This window comes from Macaca nemestrina, chromosome 1 (assembly GCF_043159975.1).
Source record: "Macaca nemestrina isolate mMacNem1 chromosome 1, mMacNem.hap1, whole genome shotgun sequence".
Taxonomy (NCBI): Eukaryota; Metazoa; Chordata; class Mammalia; order Primates; family Cercopithecidae; genus Macaca; species Macaca nemestrina.
Genome location: NC_092125.1, coordinates 7266229 through 7293710, shown reverse-complemented (window position 1 = coordinate 7293710; position 27482 = coordinate 7266229). Strand labels below are relative to the sequence as shown.

General features: G+C 42.4%; 1 protein-coding gene across 3 annotated transcripts in view; it reads left to right on the top strand.

Annotated features, from left to right (window-relative positions):
- The window catches only part of LOC105474652 (exonuclease 1), a 42072-nt gene extending 33364 nt beyond the window's left edge, over positions 1-8708 (top strand). For 2 of the 3 annotated variants that reach the window (XM_011729466.3, XM_071073587.1), the window contains exons 13-15: positions 460-558; positions 3878-4071; positions 8213-8707. In XM_011729466.3, the coding sequence (XP_011727768.2) occupies positions 460-558; positions 3878-4071; positions 8213-8348 (429 nt within the window). In that variant the 3' untranslated portion in view covers positions 8349-8707. Of the gene's footprint in view, positions 1-459; positions 559-3877; positions 4072-8212 lie in introns of all 3 variants that reach the window. The other variant, XM_011729468.3, reaches the window with a different exon arrangement.
- The last annotated feature ends 18774 nt before the right edge of the window (positions 8709-27482 follow it).

Below are 27482 nucleotides of genomic sequence, written 5' to 3'. Positions count from 1 at the left end.
CATCGAATACAATACTATACTCCACTTGAAAGCGGATACCTTTTTTCTCTTTAAAGTTAAACATGTTACTTGATTAAAAGAAGGGATGGAGCTGCACCTGTTCAACTTATTTTAGCTAGTAAGATGAAAACTGTTAACCACACATGTGTAACTCAACATTTTTACAGTAGCAGACTCGTGTTTTATCTGACTCAGCATTTTTACATCCTCTTCTAACAGTTCATAAAAGACTTTAATTTTAAGATATTTTATGTAATTGACCTCTCCAGCTGAAACATCTTGCTAGCTTCTTCCATGAAATTGGCAGACATCATCCTTTCCATATTAGATTCGTTTTCTTTTATTGATTCTCTCCCATGGTCTTATTTATTTTCCATTTTGTTGAATATTGGTTTGTTGTCATAAAAATTCTATAGTAAAAATATTATTTTATTTTATTTTTTGATCTGGGGACTCAAGGAATCTGATTGCAATGCTAAGTTACTTGACAGTCAAAGTGAACAGACCTCCAAGCTACGTTTATCTCATTTCTCAAAAGACACACCTCTAAGGAACAAGGTAAAACATTTAATTTTTTTTTTAATTTCAGAAGCAGTGTATGCTTACAACTAAAAAATGAGAAATACAAGCAGAATTAAAAATAGAAATACCTGTAGTCTCTCATTTATATAAAAATGTCTGCTTTAAAACTTCATGCTTGACTGTAGGTGTTTAAGCAGTGAAACTTACTTTCTCTTGCAGTGTGTATGAAAGATCATTTTCCATGTACTTTTAGTCATTAATGTGATGACTTTATAATATGCAGTTGTATGGGTTTGGCCAATCCTCTTATTTTTGTCATTTACCCTAAATTGTTTTGCTCTAGCAAATAATACTGCAACCAAGATATTGTGGATAAATATTTGAGGACATGTTCTTGATTAGTCTGTAAGGATTCATTCCATGGAGTGGTGTTACTGGTCCCAAGGCATGTATGATTTAGCATTGATACGTAGTCCCAAGGCGTGTGTGATTTAGCATTGATACGTAGTCCCAAGGCGTGTGTGATTTAGCATTGATACGTACTGCCAAAAGGCCGCCTAGAAACTGTGTACCCATGGTTTTTTAAATCCAAATATGTAGATATTTGTGTTACTACATAGCGAAGCATATTTTATATATTAAGCACAAATTAAAGCATATTTTATGTATTAAGTGTTCTTGTTCATCAGTATAAAAACACTATTTCCTAACTTAAAAGATGGATAAAGGTCATAAACAGGTCACAAAAGGAAAAGTACCAATGGTTGATTAATATATGTTTAACCTCATTTGTTTAACCATATGTTTAACCTCATTAGTAATCAAATAGTGCAAATTAAAATAATAAAATCATTTCTTGCCTCTTCATATTTCCAAAAAATGTTTTTAATTATGCTCATTTTTTATGAGATTATAGAATCACATATTTTAAAAGGTAAGTATTTGTCTGCCATTTCTAGAAAAAAATTTGAAAGAGTTCAAATAATTCAAACCAGTAAGTGCATTCTAGAACTTTAGCCTAAGGAAACATTGAGAATTTAAATACAAGAATACTTAATACTGCATTGGTTATAATAGTGAAAAATTGGAAATAATCTAAATAACAATAAGGGAGTGAATTATTAAATAATCTTTGGTTTTAGCTCTTAGTGGTAGAAATATAGGTGAACTTTTTTGTGTTCTTTTTCTTGTGTTTTTCTACCATGAGCATATATTATGTTTCTAGTACCATAAAAACTTTTTAAAATTGTAATGCAGGCCCTGCTTATCCATTTGAAAGAAGATGTCCGTCTCACACAATATAAATATCAATTCTACCATAGTCAATATGGGTTGCTATAACAGAATACCAGAAACTGGATTTGCTTAAATGATAAATATTTATTTCTCACAATTCTAAAGGCTGGGAAGTCCCCGGTCTAGGCACCAGCAGATTTGGTGTCTGGTGAGAGCCCACTTCCTGGTTTGCAGACAGATGCCTTCTTGCTGTGTCCTTACATGGTAGAGGGAGAGAGCATCTCCTTTGTACCTCTTCTTACAAGGGCACTAATCTTATTCCTGAGGGCTCCACTCTCATGATCTAATCACCTCTCAAAAATCCCACCATCACATTAGGATTTAAAGGGTCAGGACTTCAACATGAATGTGGGGGGCACACAACGTTCAGTCCATAGCAAATTCCAATACATTAAAGATACAAATATAAAATATGTAAATAAGAGATTTTTTTTAAATTTTTGAGCAAGAAGGCTTTTGCAGTCATATCTACTAACTTGAAAAGACATTCATTATTATTGAAAAGGAAAAATATGTTAATATGTATAGTGGTGTTTTGTTTAAATACTTTAAAATATTCATGTGCACATTTGCATGTTTGTAGTATCATATTAAGAAGTCTGGAAAGATACATGCAGAATAATTTACAATGATGGATATGACTGGAGATGTAGAAAGTACTTTTCCAAAAGGAGTTATGTCTAGATAGTAAAGCATCATATTATTATTATTATTCTCAGAGATTTGCCTCGTCAGGCATTTAACTACCACTTCTGTTTTGGTGACCCTCCAGCTGAGCTTTCCCTGATACCCGTCTTTAATACCTAAAATCAAACTCGTGCCTTTTCCCTCTATTTCTTCTCAGAATGTTTTTTATCTATTAAATAAAATTATATTATCTGCCACTTAGTTTCAAAATCCTAAGGTTGTCCTTTTCCTTCATAATTGTCAGTTTGATCCTTCTACAGCAGTTAGAGAAAAACAACCATTGATACCTCTCCAAATTCTAACGTTTCTTTCTTTGTCTTCTTTTTTTCTCCCCATCACCAACACATATTTAAGGATTTCATCTTTACTGTGTGAAACTTTAACTTTTCCATTCTTTATACACACACTGCCAGATTCATATTATAAACCTTTTTTAATATACCTCATTCTTACTATCCTGAGAAGCAATAACAAAACTTCATTGTCTCCATTCTATCCACAGGGTAAAAATCAACCCTTAGTAGAAACAGCCTAAATGTCAATAGAGGTTTGTTTAAGTAAGTTATGGCATATATATACAATGGAAGAACAGGCAACCTATTCCAAATAAAATTCTATTTCCTGTGAACTGAAAAAAATATCTAAGATACATCATTAAGTGGAATCAAGATACATTAAGTGAGAAAAATGAAGTGCACAACAGCGTGTATTATGCTGCCAGTGTGTGTGTGTGTGTGTGTGTGTGTGTGTGCGCGCGCACACGTGAGTCTGGATGCACAGGAAGCTGGGAATGCACAGGAAGCCAGGAGCAGCAATTGCCTCTGGAAAGGGAGGCAGTGAGAGAGATTCTTTTTGTTCTCTGTTCCTTTACAAAAGAGAGAACTTTTAAATTTTATGCCAGGTTTACTGTTACCTGTTAAAATAATTCATGATGACTTCTGTACTAGACGTTTATAAATAGCACATTTTTACCATTGCTTATGGGTTATTTTGTTCTTATGTATAAAGAATAGTTTGACCGGTCGCAATGGCTCATGCCTGTAATCTCAGCACTTTGGGAGGCCGAGGCGGGTGGATCACGAGGTCAGGAGATCAAGACCATCCTGGCTAACACAGGGAAACCCCGTCTCTACTAAAAATATAAAAAAATAGCTGGGCATGGTGGCAGGCGCCTGTAGTCCCAGCTACTCAGGAGACTGAGGCAAAAGAATGGCGTGAACCCGGGAATTGGAGGTTGCAGTGAGCTGAGATCGCGCCACTGCACTCCAGACTGGGCAACAGAGCGACACTCCGTCTCAATAAATAAGAATAGTTTGAAATTAAAGTGAGTTGCTTTAACAGAATGGCCTTAAAATGGGTGTTTAATCTTCAGGTTCCTGGGCTATATAAATCCAGTTCTGCAGACTCTCTTTCTACAACCAAGATCAAACCTCTAGGACCTGCCAGAGCCAGTGGGCTGAGCAAGAAGCCAGCAAGCATCCAGAAGAGAAAGCATCATAATGCCGAGAACAAGCCGGGATTACAGATCAAACTCAATGAGCTCTGGAAAAACTTTGGATTTAAAAAGTGAGTTGCCTTGTTTCTTATTCTGAAACAAGATAAACTGTTATTTTCTGTAATTTCCATCCCTTTCTCCCAACTCTTTCTAGTTTCGTATGAGTCAAGTTTTGTTTCTCTCACTATAAAATAATTATTTTTCTCTCTTCCCTTTAACTGATTCTTTATACTTAATTTCAATTTCTATACCTTCTTTTCATAAAAAGACGGCAAACTAAAAAAAACCAGTTTTCAGTCTGGTTTTGGGGGCTCTCCGATGTTAAGCAAATTGCTTTCCTAGGCCTTAAGTCTCTTGCCTTCCTTTTTTTATCTCTCAGGATTGTAAAGAGAAAAAAATTTTATTTTATTTTATTTTATTTTATTTTATTTTGTTTTGAGACAGAGTTTCGCTCTTGTTACCCAGACTGGAATGCAATGGTGCAATCTCCGCTCACTACAACCTCCGCCTCCCAAGTAGCTGGGATTACAGGCCTGCGCCACCATGCCCGGCTAATTTTGTATTTTTAGTAGACACAGGGTTTCTCCATGTTGGTCAGGCTGGTCTCGAACTCCCAACCTCAGGTGATCTGCCTGCCTCGGCCTCCCAAAGTGCTGAGATTACAGGCATGAGCCACTGCACCTGGCTGAAAATAAGATTTTTAAAGAAGGGGTAGAAGTACAGTGCTATATCATACTTCTCTAATTTATCAATCTTAAAATGGGGAGACTCATTGGATTTATATGATGAATTTGCCAGATTTGCAGTGTATGTGGCCAGCACTGCTTTAAAAGAATTCATCCTCTATATAGTTAAATTTTTGTTAACCATAATACTTCCTTCTGTTAGACCACAAAATTAGCCGCAGAGTAGCATTACCTTATAGCTATTTTCTCATTCTCAATAAAAGAAATGTGCTAAGTTTAATAAAAGATTTTTTTTAATTATATGGAATGATAGGATTAAACCTTACCTAATAGAAATATTGTCATAGATGAGGTGGTATGAGTAGGAAACACTTTGTAAATAAGTAAGAGCTGGACAATCGTTTCTTATTTTCCATTGTGCAAAGTCTAGGATTAAACCATATGACAGCAGTTTTCAAACGTTTTATTTTCAGGAATGCTTTATACTCTTAAAAATTATTAAAGGCCCCAAAACACTTTGGTTTATGTAGGTTATATTTGTCAACACTTACCCTCATAGAAATTGAAATGAACGTTTAAAAATATTAATTTTAAAATAACGATAAGCCTATTACATATGAATGTAGATAGTACATTTAAAAAATAAATAGCTGTATTTTCCAAATCCCCCTAAAAGGTAAAAAAAGTGGCACGGTTTTACATTTTGCAAATCTTTACTGTCTAGTTTGCAAATCTTTACTGTCTGGCTTAATAGAACTCAGCTGGATTCTTTTTTTTTTTTTTTTTTTTTTTGAGACGGAGTCTCATTCTGTCACCCAGGCTGGAGTGCAGTGGCCGGATCTCAGCTCACTGCAAGCTCCGCCTCCCAGGTTCACGCCATTCTCCTGCCTCAGCCTCCGGAGTAGCTGGGACTACAGGCGCCCGCCACCTCGCCCGGCTAGTTTTTTGTATTTCTTAATAGAGACGAGGTTTCACCGTGTTAGCCAGGATGGTCAGCTGGATTCTTATATCTGCTTCTACATTTGATCTGTTATGATTTGGTGTTTTGGTTGAGTATATGAAGGAAATAGACATATTTGTAGTTAGAAAATATATATTTTGATAGCCCTTTTAGATAATGGTAAATTTTCTTCTCTGCTGTTATGTCTAAATTCAACAACTTGTAGTTTCTTAAGGTTAGTTGTAGTGTAGAATATGAAACCATATCGACTGACTTTTTGTACTCTGTTATATTACAGTCCACTGGTGTACCTTTCTTCTGTTGCCTAGGGTGGAATGGCACAATCATGGCTCACTGTAAGCTCAAGCAGTCCTCCTGCCTCAGCCTCCTGAGTAGCTGGGACTACAGGCGTATGCCACCACCCCCAGTTAATTATTTAATTTTTTATTGCAGGTGTGAGCCACTTTGCCTAGCCTACACTGGTGCACTTTTAATGCATCCTTTACATGTAACATCATGAGTTGGTCATTTGGAAAATATTGGGTCATTGAGATGTACTTGCAAATATTGATATATTTTATTATACAATATAAGAAAAAAGTCGCAATCAACGAAGCCTTTAACATTGGAAAACCATTGTGTGGCAGATATGTTTTCCAAAATTTTAATTTTCATTTGAAAATCATTAGCAACAAATACTGTTATTTATTTTTCTTTAAAGTAACAGACTCTCTTTGTTCATTTTATTTGTTTGTTTGTTTGTTTGTTTATTTATTTTGAGACAGAGTCTCTCTTTGTCACCCAGGCTGGAGTTCAGTGGCGCAATCTCAGTTCACTGCAGCCTCCGCCTCCTGGGTTCAAGTGATTCACCTGTCTCAGCCTCCCAAGTAACTGGGATTACAGGCACCTGCCACCATGCCCTGCTAATTTTTTATTTTTTGTAGAGATCAGGTTTCGCTGTGTTGGCCAGGCTGGTTTCGAACTCCTGACTTCAAGTGATCCACCTGCTTGAGCCTCCCAAAGTGCTGGGATTACAGACATGAGCCAGCACGCCTGGCCCCTTTTTGTTCATTTTAGAGAAGTCCTGAATGACCTTAGTGTCACATGCTTTTACTTGAGATAAACTATCATACTTCTATACACAATAGAAGTGTTGTGTTTGTGCTTTCCATTTTGCCACAGAATATTAAGAAGCATACCAAAAAATTAGCCGAGCGTGGTGGCATGTGCCTATCGTCCCAGCTTCTCAGGAGGCTGAAGTGGCAGAATTGCTTGAGCCCAGGAGGTGGAGGTTGCAGTGAGCTGAGATTGAGGCACTGCACTCCAGCCAGAGTGCAACAGAACGAGACCCTGTCTCAAAAAAATTTAAAAAAAAAATTTGAAGTATACCAAAGGGTTGAGATTTAATGAAATTAGTAATTTTTACGGCTTCCATCAAGAACATTTTTGAGACTTTTCTTTAACTGCAAGTGCACGGAGGTGGAGAATACAAATAGTCCTGGTATGACTTGTACAGTGTGATGCCACCGTCTTGATTGACACCGAGTTGTCAGCAGTTTCACTCAGTTCTGCTTTAGCAACATCCATACAAGTGTCAGCACAGTGGAAAGGAGGAACAAAGTCTGAATATTGTAAGAATAGTTTTGATCTTGGAAACCTGTTGAAAGGATCTTGGGACTCTCCAGGGGTCATGGAACATGCTTTGAAAACTGTTGCTAGAGAGAAATTAAGGGTGCAACAGTATTCTTAAATACCTTTGAGAAAAAAAGACTTACTGGTGTTTAATTTTTGTTGACAGGAGATAGAATTACCTGTAATATCTTCATAACAGGATTAATTTTTATAGATAGCTTCCTTCCAGAAAAGAAAAAAGAAAAAACAACTGAGAGGAGAATAAAAGATAGGGCTTAGGCCGGGCACGGTGGCTCACGCCTGTAATCCCAGCACTTTGGGAGGCTGAGGCAGGCTGATCACTTGAGGTCAGGAGTATGAGACTAGCCTGACCAGCATGGTGAAACCCCATCTGTAGTAAAAATACAAAAATCAGCCAGACGTGGTGGTGCAGGCCTGTAGTTCCAGCTACTTGGACTGAGGCAAGATAATCGCTTGAACCCGGGAGGTGGAGGTTGCAGTGAGCCAAGATCGTGACACTGCACTCCAGCCTGGATGACAGAGCAAGCCTGTCTCAAAAAAGAAAAAAAAAAAAAAAAGGTAGGGCTTCACCAGGGCTTAACCATTTGTTCCTGCTTCACTTATATTGGTTCTTAACCATACTTGAGAAGGGCACTAAGGAGAAAAGAATTAAAGTATTGGAATCATTCTGCCTTAGCTAATATATCAAGTGGTGGCCCAGCACCTACACTGAATGGTGATTTTGAAAGCAAGAAGAGGCACTAAGAAGTGAGACTCCGAATGTATGGGGAGTGCTCACAGGAGAAGCTGATTGTGTTATATAATGAATTGAACAACATTATACAGTAAACGGTCTTATCCTCTTCATATTCCTCTATTTTGTCCAGGTAGAATATTTCTTCTCTCATAATCAGTACCCTAAAAATACTAAATTTATTTTATTGTATTTTGCAGAGATTCCGAAAAGCTTCCTTCTTGTAAGAAGCCCCTGTCCCCAGTCAGAGATAACATCCAACTAACTCCAGAAGCGGAAGAGGATATATTTAACAAACCTGAGTGTGTGCGTGTTCAAAGAGCGATATTCCAGTAAATCAGACTGCTGCTATGCTTTTGCCTGCAAGAGAATCTGATCAATTTGAAGTCCCTGTTTGGGAATGAGGCACTTATCAGCCTGAAGAATTTTTTTTCATTCTGTGCCATTTTAAGAATAGAATACATTTTGCCGGGCGCGGTGGCTCAAGCCTATAATCCCAGCACTTTGGGAGGCCGAGACGGGAGGATCACGAGGTCAGGAGTTCCAGAACATCCTGGCTAACCCGGTGAAACCCCCTCTCTACTAAAAAATACAAAAAAACTAGCCGGGCGAGGTGGCGGACGCCTGTAGTCCCAGCTACTCGGGAGGCTGAGGCCGGAGAATGGCGTGAATCCGGGAGGCGGAGCTTGCAGTGAGCTGAGATCCCACCACTGCACTCCAGCCTGGGCGACAGAGCGAGACTCTGTCTCAAAAAAAAAAAAAAAAAAGGAATAGAATACATTTTGTATATTAACTTTATAATTGGGTTGTGGTTTTTTTGCTCAGCTTTTTATATTTTTATAAGAAGCTAAATAGAAGAATAATTGTATCTCTGACAAGTTTTTGGAAGTTTTAATGTTAATTGGGAAAATCCCGTGGGGTTTATAAAAATCTACTCTAAATATTTCTGTAATGTTGTCAAGTAGAAAGATAGTAAATGGAGAAACTACAGTCCTAGAGGAAATCACTATTTCTCCAGGCTTTAAAGTTTTCCCGGTGGCTCAAGCCTGTAATCCCAGCACTTTGGGAGGCCGAGACGGGCGAATCACAAGGTCAGGAGATCGAGACCATCCTGGCTAACACGGTGAAACCCCGTCTCTACTAAAAAGTACAAAAAACCAGCCGGGCGAGGTGGCGGGCGCCTGTAGTCCCAGCTACTCGGGAGGCTGAGGCAGGAGAATGGCATAAACCCGGGAGGCGGAGCTTGTAGTGAGCTGAGATCTGGCCACTGCACTCCAGCCTGGGCGACAGAGCGAGACTCCGTCTCAAAAAAAAAAAAAAAAAAAAAAAAGGTTTTCCACTTGCCTTTCCCATCTGTCCTTCAGGGTTGAATTGAAAATAAAGTTGAGCCGGGCGCGGTGGCTCAAGCCTGTAATCCCAGCACTTTGGGAGGCCGAGACGGGCGGATCACGAGGTCAGGAGATCGAGACCATCCTGGCTAACATGGTGAAACCCCGTCTCTACTAAAAAATACAAAAAACTAGCCGGGCGAGGTGGCTGGCGCCTGTAGTCCCAGCTACTCGGGAGGCTGCGGCAGGAGAATAGCGTGAACCCGGGAGGCGGAGCTTGCAGTGAGCTGAGATCCGGCCACTGCACTCTAGCCTGGGCGACAGAGCGAGACTCCGTCTCAAAAAAAAAAAAAAAAAAAAAAAGAAAATAAAGTTGAGATGGGAGGGGTAATTGGAAGGGTTAAAGATCATTACACAAATGAGACAGGGCTCTCTTATCCCTGAAGGTTTTGGTTGGATTATAGGTTGACACTGAAGGAAAATTTTCAGCATCATATGAAAGGAAGTACTTCTTATATCATTAATATTTTTAAACTTCAAAATAGCCTCAGTTTTAATATATATTTTTTGAAGTGTGGGCTAAAGCTTCCTTAACATATATTTAAAACTAGTCCCCTGAACGCTGCATAAGATACTAAATCTGCAAGGTCTGTGACACGTACTCTCTGCAAAGAAACGGGCAGATGCATGGAAAGAGAACCAGCTGCTAACTGAGGATCTGAAGTGACAGGAATTAAAGGAATTCTAAAAGTATTTGTGATACAGAGGATAAAGGAAAGAGCCAGAGTATTTATATTTTTAAGTGAGACTCGGTAGAGGACTCTAGGAAAATGAGATCAGAGTGGAATAAAAGCTAACTAAAGCTATTACAAAAGAAAAACTAAAACCCAAAAAGGCCCAATCTGAAAAAGACCTAATCCAAAGAACAAAAGCAGATTTGAATTCTCCATGCATGTTTCCTGTTATAAAACAAATTAGGAATGTGAATCAAACATTGTCTACAAATATTTATCCCCTCACTCACTAAAAATGCTACTTAAATGACAGAAAAGGAATAAGACAAATCCACAAGGGTTAACAGAATGGAAGAAGAGACATCAGGCAAGGAAACTGATGGATGAGTAGTAAGTGATTTAACAAAGAAATGATCATTGTCAGTGGCAGAAGACTAGAAGAGGTAAAAGTCTGATAAGCTTGACAAATGGAGACATGCAGATTCCTCTAAAGCCAGAGGTGCAGAGTAAGACTGGAAATAGGATTGGTTTTGGAAATCTTTAAAAATAGTGTGGGAGAAGGGGCAGATGGCAGCAGTGCCAGTTTCCAATCTCCAAATCACCATATAATAGCAACTGGATAGCAAAATAAAAATCCATGAGCAACGTAAGTGGGTGAAGATAGCCACAAGACCACAAGCTGGCATTGGCATCAGTTCAGGCGAAGCAGAGTGAGGAAATGGCATCTAATGACCTGAGGACTGTACAGCAGGCCAGGTTGAAAACAGCACTCAAGTGGGAGAGGCTTTGCCCATTTTGAAGGTGGGTGAGTCCAAGAGGCTTGTATTAAGGTCTGAAGGACTGAAGCAAACTAGCCCCTAGGAAGTATTAGAACTGATTCACTGAGTTCACCAAGGTTCTCTTCCAGGACAGCGTTCCCCACAGAAGAGAAACTGCTGGGGGGAAGCCAAATCGAAGAAGAGAAAGATGAAGAGAAGGTCCAAATACAAGTAGAATAGGGAATCGTCAACCAAAATCTCTCAGCAGAATACTGGTTTTGAACACTTAAAAAGAAACTTAGAGAAGTTCCCATGAATCATGTTTCCTTCTCAAAGTTTAGGAAACAGAATTTTACTTAAAAAGAAACTAAGGAAAGTTTTTAGATGAATCTCATACAAAGTTATTTTAATGAAAAGAAAGAGTAGAGAAGATTTCTGGACAATGAAGATGTATCAGGAAGATAGGTCCACAGAGCAGAGCAAAACTCGTTTGTTTAAAATGTGCTAAAAGATATTAGAAAGATGATATAAAATATGACAAATTTAGGATTACAAGAATCAGAAATAAGCTCAAGAAAACATTGTAAATAAAAACATCAGAGATGCAATATAAACACTATGGATAATGTCTTTTAAAAGAGGTAAAAATAAAAAGGAATAAAAAATCGATTTTTGTTTAATTAGAAAATGACAAAGAAGACCCAACATACAGATAATGGGAATTTGAAACAACAAAACCCTATAATTTTAGAAAATGTTTTATTTAAATATATAAAACAATATTTTAAAAGTGAACTCTGGCACCTAAGCAGCAGCTAACACCAAGACAAATAATATACTTTAAAGGAAGAAAACTTTGGCTAGGCAAAACCAGGTGAAATGTAAGATGATGATCCGACTTTCTTCACAATTATACTTTATGCCTGAAGAAAATGGAGTGATCATTTTTGAATACCCAAAGAAAAATGTGAGCTGAGGTTTTCATATCTAATAAAATTGTAAGTATGAAAGGCTGGCACAAACATATCCAACACAGAAAAATTTGGGAAATGGGAAATGTCGTTCCCTTAAGCGGTTTATCAGGAAGTTCAGAAAATGAGCTCCAGATAACCAAAATGACTAGAGAAATAGTGACAGACTGGCGGTGAGTAGTAAACGTATGTTGCTTATCCACTTAAAACTAAGAGTTAAAGCATCGTATATAAAAGCATATGCAAAAACATTTGGTTTAGCTAGTGGTAGTCTGATATTTTGGGACTGTGTGTATACTGTGGATTAGAATAATTACTATTTATAGGATATTTGAAATCCTGTTTTCTTGAGAATCAGGGTCCTTTTTTTTTTTTTTTCAAGATGGAGTCTTGCTGTGTCATAATCTCAGCTCACTACAACCTCTGCCTCTCAGGTTCAAGTGATTCTCCTGCCTCAGTCTCCCAAGTAGCTGGGATTACAGGTGTGTGCCACCACGCCCAGCTTCATTTTTGTATTTTTAGTAGAGATGGGGTTTCAATATGTTGGCCAGACTGGTCTCAACCTCAGGTGATCCACCCACCTCAGCCTCCCAGAGTGCTGGGATGGCAGGCATAAGCCACTGCACCCAGCCTAGAACCAGGGATTTTTAATGTGAGAAAAAGGAGAAAGAGAATACAGAACATGTAATTTTTTGGGGGGGGGGGGAATCCCATGGCTATGAATTTGAATTGGACTTAGTTGTATAAATTCATGAATGTATATTGAATACATTTAGATACGTGTGAATACACACATTCATCAGTTTGTACCAGTATGTTCAATACAAATTCATAACTATCAGGATGTTTAGCACATCAGCTTGTGGTTTTAAAGTACCTTTTGCTTTTTTCATTAAAACGAGGATTTGGGGAAAATAGTCTGGCAGGAAATGTAAAAGATAAGCCTAGGATATCTTGTCACAACAAATAGAGGGGCTGGGTGTAGTGTGTCGTGCCTGTAATCCCAGGACTTTGGGAGGCCAAGGTGGGTGGATCACCTGAGGTCAGGAGTTGGAGACCAGCCTGGACAACATGGTGAAACCCAGCCTACTAAAAATACAAAATTAGCCGAGAGTGGTGGTGCATGCCTGTAATCCCAGCTACCTGGGAGGCTGAAGCAGGAGACTTACTTGAAACCCGGAGGCGGAGGTTGTAGTGAGCCGAGATCGCACCATCGCACTCCAGCCTGGGCAACAAGGCGAAGCTCGGTCTCAAAAATCCAAAACAAGGCCAGGCGCGGTGGCTCATGCCTGTAATCCCAGCACTTTGGGAGGCCGAGGCGGGCGGATCACGAGGTCAGGAGATCGAGACCATCCTGGCTAACACGGTGAAACCCCGTATCTACTAAAAATACAAAAAACTTAGCCAGGCGTGGTGGCGGGTGCCTGTAGTCCCAGCTACTGGGGAGGCCGAGGTAGGAGAATGGCGTGAACCTGGGAGGCGGAGCTTGCAGTGAGCCGAGATCGCACCACTAACTCCAGCCTGGGCGAAAGAGCCAGACTCCGTCTCAAAAAATAAATAAATAAATAAACAAAACAAAACAAAAATAGAGATTAACAATTTACAAAAGATTCAAGAACACCAGCTTAAAGGGGCCCCCACTGTGCAAATGTGGGAAACTTTGGTCTTCAAAGAAGATAATTGCAATTTATTAAAACCCCTCATAAACATTAAGAATAATTGGTCACCTTGTAGGATGATGGAGTATTCATTGTCTTGAAAACTTGAAGCAAGCCGGGCGCGGTGGCTCAAGCCTGTAATCCCAGCACTTTGGGAGGCCGAGACAGGCGGATCACGAGGTCAGGAGATCGAGACCATCCTGGCTAACACGGTGAAACCCCGTCTCTACTAAAAAATACAAAAAACTAGCCGGGTGAGGTGGCGGGCGCCTGTAGTCCCAGCTACTCGGGAGGCTGAGGCAGGAGAATGGTCTAAACCCGGGAGGCAGAGCTTGCAGTGAGCTGAGATCCGGCCACTGCACCCCAGCCTGGGCGACAGAGCAAGACTCTGTCTCAAAAAAAAAAAAAAAGAAAAAAAGAAAACTTGAAGCAAAAAAAACATTTTTCCTTTCTTTCCTCTATGAACAGTACAACTGGATAACTAAATGGCAGATGAAGGAACTATCTCTTTCTAGTGTTCTAATAATTAAGAAAAGATCATATCATTTTTCATTACCCAGTGGATCAATAAATTTGGATTTTGTGCATCAATTGCTATAACATCACAAAAAGGCCGGGCACGGTGGCTCACGCCTCTAATCCTACCACTTTGTGAGGTCAAGGTGGGAGGACTGCTTGATCTCAGGAGTTTGAGACCAGCTTGGGTAGCATACTGAGATCTCATCTCTACCAAAAAAAAAAAAAAAAAAGTTTTAATTAGCCAGGCCTCCTGGCATGTGCCTGTATTCCCAGCTACTCCCATGGCTAAGATGGGAGGATCGCTTAAGCCCACCAGACTGAGGCTGCAGTGAGCTGTGATTGTGCCACTGCACTCCAGCCTGGATGACATAGCAAGACCCTGTCTCAAAAAACAAGAAAAAAAAAAAGACAACCAGATATTTTATGCCTGCTAATGAAAGAACTCAATATCACCTATCACCTATTTTTGCTACAGAAATTAGAAATGAGTCCGATGGTGCCTCTGGGTTCGGCTGCCTGCTACACTGCAGGAGATCCAGAGGACAGTGGAACGTGTTGAACTGAAGCATGAGTGTACAACTAGCAAAATTCACACTTGGGAGGCTCAGGTGGGAGGATCTCTTGAGCCCAGGAGGTCAAGGCTGCAGTAAGTTGTGATTGCATCACTCAACTCCAAACCGGGTAATAGAGTGAGACCCTGTCTCAAAACAAAAACGAAACAAAGCAAAAAAACTCTAGTTAAATTCTTACTCTGTTATACAGAGGCCCCGTCTTCCTTCCATGCTGTGTCCCAGATAAGCCAGTGCTAGCATTGTGGCTGTCCTTGGGCCCTCCCATCTATCCTTAGAATTCAGGCTACTTTTGCCCTGCAGTCTTAACCCTCTAATGTTGTTTTTTGTTTGTTTGTTTGTTTTGAGATGGAGTCTCACTCTGTCACCTGGGCTGCAGTGCAGTGACATATCTCAGCTCACTGCAACCTCTGACTCCCGGGCTCAACCTATTCTGCCTTAGCCTCCCAAGTAGCTGGGATTACAGGCGCCTGCCACTATGTCTGGCTGATCTTTGTATTTTTAGTAGAGACAGGGTTTCACTATGTTGGCCACGCTGCTCTTGAACTCCTTACCTCAAGTGATCTGCCCAACTCAGCCTCCCAAAGTGCTGAGATTACAGGCCACCACACCCAGACCAGCCCTCTAACGATTTAAAGGAAAGTTATTATTTTGTAGATTATCTGGTTTTTATTGTTATTAATGTGAGAATGAATCTTTTTTCCAGCTTCGTCCATCCTAGGTAGAAATAAAGTCCCAAATCTTTGTTTTTTAACTGGTCATAGAGGATGAATCGCCATCCTTTATTCATTCCTTGATCATCTCAGGCTAGAGAAGTCTAGGGATAGAGCTGTCTATAACAGGACCAGAAAAATTAAGTGGGCTGTAGCATAATCACATATTTGAAACAGGTAAGTGAGTCATCTGTGGCTAGAGTCAAGTCCTGGTCACTTCCCTATTCTACCCCAATACTCAACTTACTGCATTCAGATGTTGCTTAATGGCTAGATATGGCTTTGAGGTTTATGCTTTTATTAAATATGTCAGTTCAATTTTACAATGGAAAATTCTGAAGATGGATGGTGGTGATGGTTGCACAATATGAATGTACTTAATGCCACTTAATCATCCACTTAAAATTGTTAAGATGATAAGAATTATGTATATTTTACCCCTACAAAAAGATTTTCAAAGGCCGGGCGTGGTGGCTCATGCCTGTAATCTCAGCACTTTGGGAGGCTGAGGTAGGCGGATCACCTGAGGTCAGAAGTTCGAGACCAGCCTGGCCAACATGGTGAAACCCCATTGTGTTTTATTTATTTATTTAAGATGGAGTCTTGCTCTGTCACCAGGCTGGAGTGCAGTGGCGTGATCTCGGCTCACTGCAATCTCCACCTCCGGGGTTCAAGGAATTTCCCTTGCCTCAGCCTCCCGAGTAGCTGGGACTACAGGAGCGCGCCATCATGCCCAGCTAATTTTTTGTATTTTAGTAGAGACAGCGTTTCACCATGTTGGTGAGGATAGTCTCGATCTCCTGACTTCGTGATCCGTCCGCCTCGGCCTCCCAAGTGCTGGGATTGCAGGTGTGAGCCACCACCGCGCCTAGCCACAGTGGGTTTTCTTTAACACTCACTGGCTCATGGTTTAGGGGAGGCAGAATAGCTGAAAGAACTCCAGGCCGGGCGCGGTGGCTCAAGCCTGTAATCCCAGCACTTTGGGAGGCCGAGACGGGCGGATCACGAGGTCAGGAGATCGAGACCATCCTGGCTGACAGTGAAACCCCGACTCTACTAAAAAATACAAAAAACTAGCCGGGCGAGGTGGCGGGCGCCTGTAGTCCCAGCTACTCGGGAGGCTGAGGCAGGAGAATGGCGTGAACCCGGGAGGCGGAGCTTGCAGTGAGCCAAGATCACGCCACTGCACTCCAGCCTGGGCGGCAGAGCGAGACTCTGTCTCAAAAAAAAAAAAAAAAAAAAAGAACTCCAGCTAGGGATCAGAAGACTTGGTCTGTAATTGTGACTTGCCTAAAACTCTAAGTGACTTTTGGAAAGCCACTAAACCTTTACTGTCTTTTTTCTCACAGGATAATCATGAGAGATTAATCTCTAACTCTGAAATTGGCACTCCAGTGTTCTGTGAATGAAAACACAGTAAATTCTTTGATTCAGGAGTAAAAACTACTCCAAAAACTCCACAAGAGGGCAGCTCCTCCACACCTGAATGGCTTCAGAGACCTTCCAGGCACCTTTGAGGTCATTATAAAACCACTTTTTATACACTGTTTTATTTTTATTTATTTTAATTATACAAGAAGCACACAAATAAATTCCCACATAAAAAGTCCAACATTAGAGATCAATTTCAAGTCTCTTTTGATTAGTCCCCCTAATCCTAGTTTCCTCCCCTGTTACCAGGTTGTTTTCTGAGACTTTTGAAAAACACAACTTCTGCAACTAATTTTTTCAATCTGCATATAATTTGAACATCATTAACATCTATGTCTGCATAAGAAATACATAGATATTAATATACTTCTCTTTACTCTCCTTTAAATGCATGTGTTGGCCGGGCGCGGTGGCTCAAGCCTGTAATCCCAGCACTTTGGGAGGCCGAGGCGGGCGGATCACAAGGTCAGGAGATCGAGACCACAGTGAAACCCCGTCTCTACTAAAAAATACAAAAAATTAGCCGGGCGCGGTGGCGGGCGCCTGTAGTCCCAGCTACTCAGGAGGCTGAGGCAGGAGAATGGCGGGAACCCGGGAGGCGGAGCTTGCAGTGAGCCGAGATCGCGCCACTGCACTCCAGCCTGGGCAACAGCGTGAGACTCCGTCTCAAAAAAAAATAATAAAATAAAAAAAAAATAAATGCATGTGTTGTAATTTACTTGTTTCTTAATGACATTTAGATTGCCTTTTTTCAGTATTCAAACAATGCTGCATTGAATATTTCAGTACTGTACTTTGAAAAAAGTGAAGAGCCTCACAAGACTTCATGTAATTAATATTTTATTTAATTAATTAATTAGTTTTAAATTTTACTAATTTTTGAGACTCCACCCAGGCTGGAGAGCAGCGGCGTGATTTCAGCTCACTGCAACCTCCACCTCCCAGGTTCAAGCGATTCTCTTGCCTCAGCCTCCTGAGTAGCTAGGAGTACAGATGCATGCCACCACGACTGGCTAATTTTTTGTATTTTTAGTAGAGAAGGAGTTTTGCTATGTTGACCAGGCTGGTCTGGAACTCCTGACCTCAAGTCATCCACGCACCTCGGCCTCCCAAAGTGCAGGGATTACAAGCATGACCCACTGTGCCCAGTGGTAATTAAGATTTTAAAGCTAATTTATTAAGCCAAAGGAGGAATGTTTTAATAATTTTACTAGCCAGAAAAAAATATATAAAGTCAATTCATAGAAAGAGGGGAAGATGCTTGGCAGTTTTCCTTGGTAGCATTAGGTTACTCCATTCCATGATGTAAATCATTCTGGGATACCATTTCCTGCTACGGCATTTTACCAGGTATGCTTTTGACTTAGATCAAATTAGACACAAGTAGCAAATGGCTCAGCTAATGCAGATAACAGAAACAAGAAAAGAATGATCCAGTGTTGCCACCCAGGAAGGGTAGATGCTGTGTTCTGGTTACCTTTTTTTTTTTTTTGAGACGGAGTCTCGCTGTTGTTGCCCGGGCTGCTGGAGTGCAGTGGCGCCATCTCAGCTCACTGCAACCTCACCTTCTGGGTTCAAGCGATTCTCCTGCCTCAGCTTCCCAAGTAGCTGGAATTACAGGCGCCTGCCACCATGCCTGGCTAATTTTGTATGTTTAGTAGAGACGGGGTTTCTCCATGTTGGTCAGGCTGGTCTCAAACTCCCAACCTCGGGTGATCTGCCCGCATCAACCTCCCAAAGTACTGGGATTACAGGCATGAGCCACCACGCCCGGCCTCCTGGTTACTTCTGTGTACCCCACAGTGGAAACGAAATGTTGGCAGGTAATGAGCCAGAGCAATTCAGATTTCATGTGTAGAAGAAAAGTTCAACATAAAAATGTATGACAATGTTAATGTAAAATATGGTCAGCCTTCCACGTTCTTATTATGCAAAATAAAACTTTCATCTATTGTGGACGGCAAGCCACCCAGGTGCCGAGGCAAGAGACCGAGGGCACGAGCTGTTTCAGTGTAATAAAACATATAAAATAACAAGCGTTATACTAGATATAGATCATAGATATGATTATATATGGACATCATTAATCATTAGTTTGTAGCAGTTACTCTTTATTCCAAAATTATAATAATCCTCACTCTACAATCATAACTTAGGAAAAGCCAGACCATACAGAGATAGGAGCTGAGGGGACATAGTGAGAAGTGACCAGAAGACAAGTGTGAGCCTTCTGTTATGCCCAGACAGGGCCACCAGAGGGCTCCTTGGTCTAGTGGTAACGCCAGCGTCTGGGAAGACGCCCGTTGCCAAGCGGACCGTGGTCTAACCGTAGCGTCAGTGCCAAGGAAAAACACCTGCTACTTAGCAGACCTGGAAAGGGAGTCCCCCTTTCCCCGGGGGAGTTTTAGAGAAGACTCTACTCCTCCACCTCTTGTGGAGGGCCTGACATCAGTCAAGCCCGCCTGCAGTTATCCGGAGACCTAACTGTCTCCCTGTGATGCTGTGCTTCAGTGGTCACACTCCTAGTCCACCTTCATGTTCCGTCCTGTACACCTGGCTCTGCCTTTTAGATAGCAGTAGCAAAATTAGCGAGAGTACTAAAAGTCTCTGATATGCAGAAATAATGGCGTAAGCTCTCTCTCTCTCTCTCTCTCTCTCTCTCTCTCTCTCTCTCTCTCTCTCCCCGCCTCGGCTGCCAAACAGGGAAGGGACCCCCGTCCAGTGGACACGTGACTCAGGTGACATTACCTATCATTGGAGATGACTCACACTCCTTACCCTGCCCCCTTGTCTTGTATCCAATCAATAGCAGCACAGCCAGGCATTCGGGGCCACTACCAGTCTCTGCGTCTTGGTGGTCGTGGTCCCCCGGGCCCAGCTGTCTTTTCTTTTATCTCTTTGTCTTGCGTCTTTATTTCTACAACCTCTTGTCTCTGCACACGGGGAGAAAAATCCACCGACCCTGTGGGGCTGGTCCCTACAATCAATAACAAATGTTCCTGAAGAACATTTGGATTTTTTCAGAATCCAAATGTTGAATGTCCCATTCAAGCTGTCAGGTTCCAAATCCTGTGTTTCCTGAAGAGACGGGTCTGGGATCCAGCTGCAAAAATTCCCAAGGTGCCAACCTTCAGGTCATGGTGCCTGACTGGTGCTGTGTTCTCCTTCTAGCCTTGAAGATTCTGAAAGTGGAGGTTTCTTAAGCAGATACAGAGCTAATGGCCAGGTTTCTTGGGGGTACATTACAATAAATGCAAGAGGTGCAGAAAGCAAGAAATTGCTCAGGATCTTAGAAAAATGGGCTTGGAACTCCATTTGTGTCTGCTACCTTCTGCAACTCAGATTCCAAATTGTTTTCCAGACTTGTGTTAGAGTTATTGGTGACAGAAAATATTTTTTCATCCCCAAGGATAAGACACAAACACCTGCAAAGCTGACTCATGAAAGGAGACAAGGCACTACTATGATAGTGGATTGCGGGAGCTGTGAGGTAGGACCTTAAATTTTTCAGTTTTTTTGAGTCTCTCTCTGCTGCCTAGGCTGAAGTGTAGTGGAGCGATCTCGAAAGATTTGCCAGGACACGTTTTGGACTTCAGCATTTAGCCACGCCGGCCAAGCCTGGTGCAGAGCTTTATGAAACAACTTAAGTCACTGCCCTAGCTCACTCCGCTGTGCCTAGGCAGAGTCAGGGAAGACACTCTTCATGGTGGAGTGGTCTGGGATATAGAAGCCTACTAAGAAATCCTTCTGCAGAGGCCAAGTTCTCTCCATTCCCTGGGAGCTCAAGGACTCGGAGTTGGCTCAGAAACCATTGGCCCAGCTTCCTAGGCAGGAGGAAATGCAAAATTAAACAAAAAAATGAGTTGTTTTTTTTTTAAATAGGTAAAAATCAGGAAACTACTATTTTTCCTTCTGTCCCTCAGCAGACCTGGAAATGTTTGGCCATTTTCCCCTCCATCATCCTCATTTGACTGAAGACTCTTCAGATGTCAAATAACTCAGCATGGAATGGTCCCAGAGCAGTCCCCACAGCAGTGAGACCCCTAAAGATCATGGGCCATCTAGTAACAATAGAACAGATGCTAATGGTCCTGTTTATTTGATTTGTTTCTTCATTTGCTTAGAGACAGGGCCTTGCTCTATTGCCAGGCTGGAGTGCAATGGCAAGATGGTGGCTCGCTACAACCTCAACCTCCTGGACTCAAGCGACCCTCCTGCCTCAGCCTCCTGAGTAGCTGGGACTACAGTGCATGCCACCACGCCAGCTAATTTAAAAAAATTTTTTTTGTATTGATGGAATCTCACTATACAAGCTAGTCTCAGTCTCCTGGCCTCAATCAATCCTCCTGCTTCAGCCTCCGAAAGTGCTGGGATTACAGGTGCGAGCCAATGTGCCTAGCCTGATCCTGTTTATTCTCAGGAAAAGGATGGGTGTGGATCATGGAAGGACCACTGCGCTCCTGGATCTGGGGCAAGGAAGTGGTCAGCGTCAAGAGCAGCATCTTTTTCTAGACAGGAAAGCTAAGTCCTAAAACCATCCTGCGTAAAAGAAGTGCACTAGGCTAGAATATCCTGGTCTGGGAACAAAGAACTGGGTCAGTCTAAGCATCTGTTTGGTCCTAGGCAAGTAAGTTCATTTCTATGGACCTCAGTTTCATCATCTATTAAACACCAAATCTTAGTTATGATAATGGTCCTACCCACATTCCTGAAACTGCAGAAGTATGACAGAATATGCTGGAAAACTGCAGAGTGCAATGATACTTTGATAACACACCAGGATTTTAACGCTAGTTTCACCTCTTTTTATCTGGGCAAATTACTCAACCTTTCTATTGCTCACTATGAAAAATGGCAACACATTTCAGGGTAAGGCGACCCAATCTTCTATCTGCTTTATAACTGTGGTATTCAAATGTCCTCACTTGAGAATCACTTGAACCCGTGAGGCGAAGGTTGCAGTGAGCCGAGATCGCGCCACTGCACTGCAGCCCGGGTGACAGAGCGAGACCCCATCTCAAAAAAAAGTCCTCACTTGAGACTAATTCTGTCAGAGCTCCTGAGCTAAGGCCTATGAGACCATATTATAGTGCAGACTAGTATTACAGTGCTCCATTGCAAACCTTAATTTCTTTGGCAAAGATAAATTCTTTACTAATAGTGAGCAAAGTGACTTTCTCTGACCAATATACAGATGGTCATTTCATTTCCAACCTCAGAACTGACCTCCTACTGCCCACGGAGGGGGAGTGGGAAGAGGGGAGGGAGAGAAGGGGCCTGATGTCACTCAGCCCTACAGAGGGGCCTCTTCAGGCTCCTACAGGCCGTTTGGAAGCTGCTGGAAGAATGAGTTAGGTCCTGGTTGCAGGACTTTTTTTTTTTTTTTCTTTTTTAAGTCAGACACAGACACAGCTGTTAAGTAAAACGCTGCCTCCACTGAAAATCCCAAGCCTCAGATCTTTCAAGCAGAGGGAGAATTTAGTAAACTTCTAGAGGTACCTTTCTGGCTGACCAGGGGGAAAAAAGAAGAGAAGCTATGGCTCGCTTAGCCATTTGCTTATTCTTTTATACTTGAAATAGTCACAGCAACCAGACAAGAGGAAATTGCTGGAATCTGGGCAAAGTTCCCAAACAAGGTCCCAGTGAGACACCGTTGTACTTCTGTTAGGGGGACCTCTGATCCTATTCTTTGAAAAAACAAAAAGCGCCCAATGGTCTCTCTGTTCCAGGTTCCTAAGACACATAGAACTCTGAGTCACATTCTTAGGCACTTGTATCAGAAGAAATTTATGCCGAAATTCTTGACAGGTGATAGTGGAGCGCTACCCCCAGAGAGACATTCCTGCCACTGCTGGACAAAAACTAAGTTCCTGGTCCCACGGGAGGTTACCGTGGTTTAGTCCCTCAGCACCATTCGACAGGTGACACAGTGTACGTGTGCATGTGCTGTGAGCACCTGGGCCTTTTGGAAGGACAGGATCTGGCAGAGAAGGAATGAGAAGAATTTATGTTTTACTTTTCCCTTCACTTGTGCCTTTAAAGAGGATGATCTCATAAATCACCTATTTTAAACAAGCGGTAAGTATCTCACTAGCAAGCCTAAAGCAAATGAACTCACACCTCTAATCCCAGCACTTTGGGAGGCCAAGGCGGGCGGGCCTTTTAGTGCAGGAGTTCAGGACCAGCCTGGGGAACATGGTGAAACCCTGTCTCTACAAAAAATACAAAAATTAGCGAAGTGTGGTGGCGTGTGCCTGTAGTACAGCTACTTGGGAGGCTGAGGTGGGAGGGTCACTTGAGCCCGAGAGGTGGAGGCTGCAGTGAGTTTTGATCATGCCACTGCATTCCAGCCTGGGCAGCAGGGCGAGACTCTATCTCAAAAAAAAAAAAAAAAAAGAAAGTGAGAGCTCCCAATGTTGCTGTAACAGCAGGTTCTCTGTGTTATTCTAACGTTTTACTGGCACTGTATTTCAATTATTAAATTTCTCTAATAAGTTTCCAAAATAACCTTTGGAAACTAGTCCAGATAACTTTGTTTCCAGGTATTTGTGAAGCCCACTGACAGCATTTTGCCCCTGAGTGGTTCTTTCCCCCTGATGTCAGGGAGGAAATTTTCAGGAGGAAACGCTCAGTCCACCTGCGAGAATCATCGAGCGGAGGAACCAGGCCTTTCCCTCACCCAGCTTCCACCTACACAGGACAACACAAGGCAGGCCAGATGCTGATAACTGACAGATAAAGCTGAAGGGATTGAAGTTGTCACCTGCCAGCTGAACTCAATAAAAATGATATGCAACTCAAAATAGCTGATAGGGGCTCAGTAAATAAACTTGGCTCATCTGGGCACGGTGGCTCACACCTGTAATCCCAGCACTTTGGGAAGCTGAGGCGGGCAGATCACTTGAGGTCAGGAGTTAAAGACCAGCCTGGCCAACATGGCAAAACCCCATCTCTATTAAAAATATAAAAATTAGCTGGGCGTGTTGGCACGCACCTGTAGTCCCAGCTACTCAGAGGCTGAGGCACGAGAATCACTTGAACCTGGGAGGTGGAGGTTGCAGTAAGCAAAGATCATGCCACTACACTCCAGCCTGGGTGACAGAGTGAGACTCCATCTCAAAATAATAATAATAGTAATAATAATAATAATAATAAACTTGGCTGGTCAGTCTCCCTGAACTACATACAACCTCTCGAAGGTTTTGGCTGATGCAGATAGCTTCTTCAGAACATCTATTACAATATTTTAATGAACTCTTACAGAACACTCTGCATTCTCAGAACTGCTAAGGTTAATGGAGTGGAGACTAAGGACGACTAAAGGAAAACCAAAGTCAGGCTTAGATCCCAATTCCTGTCAGACTTCAGATGCTGTGGGGGCTCGAGTGACTTCACCGAAAAGTGAGTCTTCATTTGTTTATTTATTTATTCATTCGTTTGTTTGATACGGAGTCTCACTCTGTTGCCCAGGCTGGAGTGTAGTGGTGCGATCTCGGCTCACTGCAAGCTCTGCCTCTCGGGTTCATGACATTCTCCTGCCTCAGCCTCCCGAGTAGCTGGGACTACAGGTGGCCGCCACCATGCCTGGCTAATTTTTTGTATTGTTAGTAGAGACAGGGTTTCACTGTGTTAGCCAGGATGGTCTCGATCTCCTGACCTCGTGATCCACCTGCCTCAGCCTCCCAAAGTGCTGGGATTACAGGCGTGAGCCACCACACCTGGCCCCGAAAAGTGAGTCTTAATACAACTTCCCCCTTTGTTCCCAATAGGTGCACCCCAAACTCCATGCACTCCCCATTCTTCAGCCCAGTAAGATGAATTTCTACATTAATTCATTTAAAAATAGTTAATAATCTCTAATTAGCAATAATTAGAAAGCATTAAGAAGCATCCATTATGTATCAGCCACTGTGCTGGGCTATGTGCATAAATATCCACCAAACCGCAGAGTTTTTACTCTTGGGGACTCACCAACCTTTAATAAATGAGAGTCTGGGCCGGGCGCGGTGGCTCACGCCTGTAATCCCAGCACTTTGGGAGGCCAAGATGGGTGGATCACAAGGTCAGGAGATCAAGACCATCCTGGCTAACACAGTGAAACCCCGTCTCTACTAAAAATACAAAAAATTAGCCGGGCATGGTGGCAGGCACCTATAGTCCCAGCTACTCAGGAGGCTGAGGCAGGAGAATGGCGTGAACCCGGGAGGCAGAGCTTGCAGTGAGCCAAGATCGCGCCACTGCACTCCAGCCTGGATGACAAAGCGAGACTCCGTCTCAAAAAAAAAAAAAAAAAAAAAAAAAAATTAGAGCCTGGTAGAGGAAGAAAGGAAATAAAGGTGCAGTTTCTGGACACAGGAGCCGACTGCGACAGCCGGTCTTCAGCTGCCCCCTTTCCCGTGCAGGACCAGCAAGGGCTCACCACAGAGCATAACCATGGTCAGGGCTCCATCCTGGATTAGCCAGTGTTCATTAACCAGGTTCTGAAATTATTTTTCCTCCACCCATCACAGAACTTAACCCCTTCAGTCCTAGTAGCTGGCACAGGGAGTGCGCTGGATGTACCCTCACCCACACAGTGTGTGGAGGATTGGTTGTTTAGGTTGAGGATGCTTAAAGAGAGGATTAGCCATTCCCAACAGGCTTCACCTGCTATGCTAATGAAATGACTCAGAGTCCCTACGAAGTCCAGCCAAATGTGGCTACTCCTCTGTATCTTGAATCCAAGGGGAAGGATTTTAGACTTCTGCTCAGTAATTCTCCTTCCCAGTTGTCACCCCAAGGTGCTTAAGTGATATGTCAGAACATGTGACATAATGCATTTTCTTCATCCCATATAGGAAATTCTTAACTTTAAACTCATGGTGAACAGAGATGTACTTGCTTAGTGTTTTTGAGCTGTATTATTTCTAGCTAATGATGGGAGGGCCTTCCATGTTGAGCTCGACTGAGAATACTGGGGCATTTCAAATCTCCAGGAAAGTGTATATAGTTACCATCACACTGGGGATTAAATAAAAAGAACAAAAGAATGAAAGAATGAAAAGAAAGAAGAGGAAGAAGAAGAAGGAGAAGAAGAAGAAGGAGGAGAAGGAGGAGGAGGAGGGAAGAAGGAAGGAAGAAGGAAGGAAGGAAGGAAGGAAGGAAGGAAGGAAGGAAGGAAGGAGAAAGAAGGAAAAGGAAAGAGGAGAAAGAGAAAGAAAGAGAGAAAGAGAAGAAGGAAAAAGAAAGAAAAGAAAGAAAGAGAGAGGAAGGAAGGAAGGAAGGAAGGAAGGAAGGAAGGAAGGAAGGAAGGAAGGAAGGAAGGAAGGAAGGAAGGAAGGAAGGAAGGAAAGAAAGAAGCCAGGCGTGGTGGCTCAAGCCTGTAATCCCAGCACTTTGGGAGGCCGAGACAGGCGGATCATGAGGTCAGGAGATCGAGACCATCCTGGCTAACACGGTAAAACCCCGTCTCTACTAAAAAAATACAAAAACTAGCCAGGCACGGTGGCGGCGCCTGTAGTCCCAGCTACTCGGGAGGCTGAGGCAGGAGAATGGCGTGAACCCGGGAGGCGGAGCTTGCAGTGAGCTGAGATCGCACCACTGCACTCCAGCCTGGGCGACAGAGCGAGACTCCGTCTCAAAAAAAAAAGAAAGAAAGGAAAGCAAGCAAAAAAGGAAGCTTCTAATAAACCCAGGGCTACTGCAGACAGGTAGAATGCCACTTAGGTTCATTGATGTCTTTTATCTTTATTAGTAGTAGTAGTATTTTAGTTAGGATAAAATACACCTAACACGAAGTTGACCATCTTAACCACTGTTAGATGTGCAGTTCAGTGGCATTAAGTACATCTACGTTGTTGTGCTACTATCACCATCATTCAACTTCACAACTTTTCCATCTTCCCAAACTGAAACTCGGTACTCATTAAATAATAATTCCCCATTTCCTTCTCCCTTCAGTCCCTAGAAACCACTGTTCTGGCCGGATGCAGTGGCTCACACCTGTAATCCCAGAACTCTGGGAGATCGAGGCAGGTAGATCACCTGAGGTCAGGAGTTCGAGATCAGCCTGGCCAACATGGTGAAACCCCGTCTCTACTAAAAGTACCAAAAATTAGCTGGGTGTGGTGGCGCACGCCTGCAATCCCACCAAGTCAGGAGGCTGAGGCAGGAGAATTGCTTGAACCGGGGAGGCAGGGGTTGCAGTGAGCCGAGATTATGCCACTGCACTCCAGCCTGGGCAACAAGAGCAACACTCCATCAAAAAAAAGAAGGAAGGAAAGAAAGACAGAGAGAGAGAGAGAGAGAGAGAGAGAGGGAGGGAGGGAAGGAGGGAGGGAGGGAGGGAGGAAGGAAGGAAGGAAGGAAAGAGAAACCACTGTTCTATTTCTGTCTGTATGATTTTGACTAAGTGCCTCATGTGAGTGGCATCATACAGTATTTGTCCTCTTGTGACTGCCTTATTTCACGTCTCATAGTGTCCTCAAGGTTGGTCCGTGTTGTAGCATGTGTCAGAATGTCCTTTCTTCTGGAAGCTGAATAATATTCCATTGTGTGTGTCCACCACATTTTGTTTCTCCATTCGTCATTGATGGACACTCGGGTTGCTTCTACCATATCCTTTAACTTCTGTGCCTTGGTTTCTTTACCTGGAAATGGAGAATCAAGTGGGATAAGGGCTGAGGTTTTGTATAAACACTTAAGCAGTGACCAGATTTAAATGACTCTTTCTGCAGGGTAGGCAGGCAGATAGATATAAATGAGACTTTGAAAGACCACTAGCAAATCCGGGTGTGGTGGCTCACGCCTG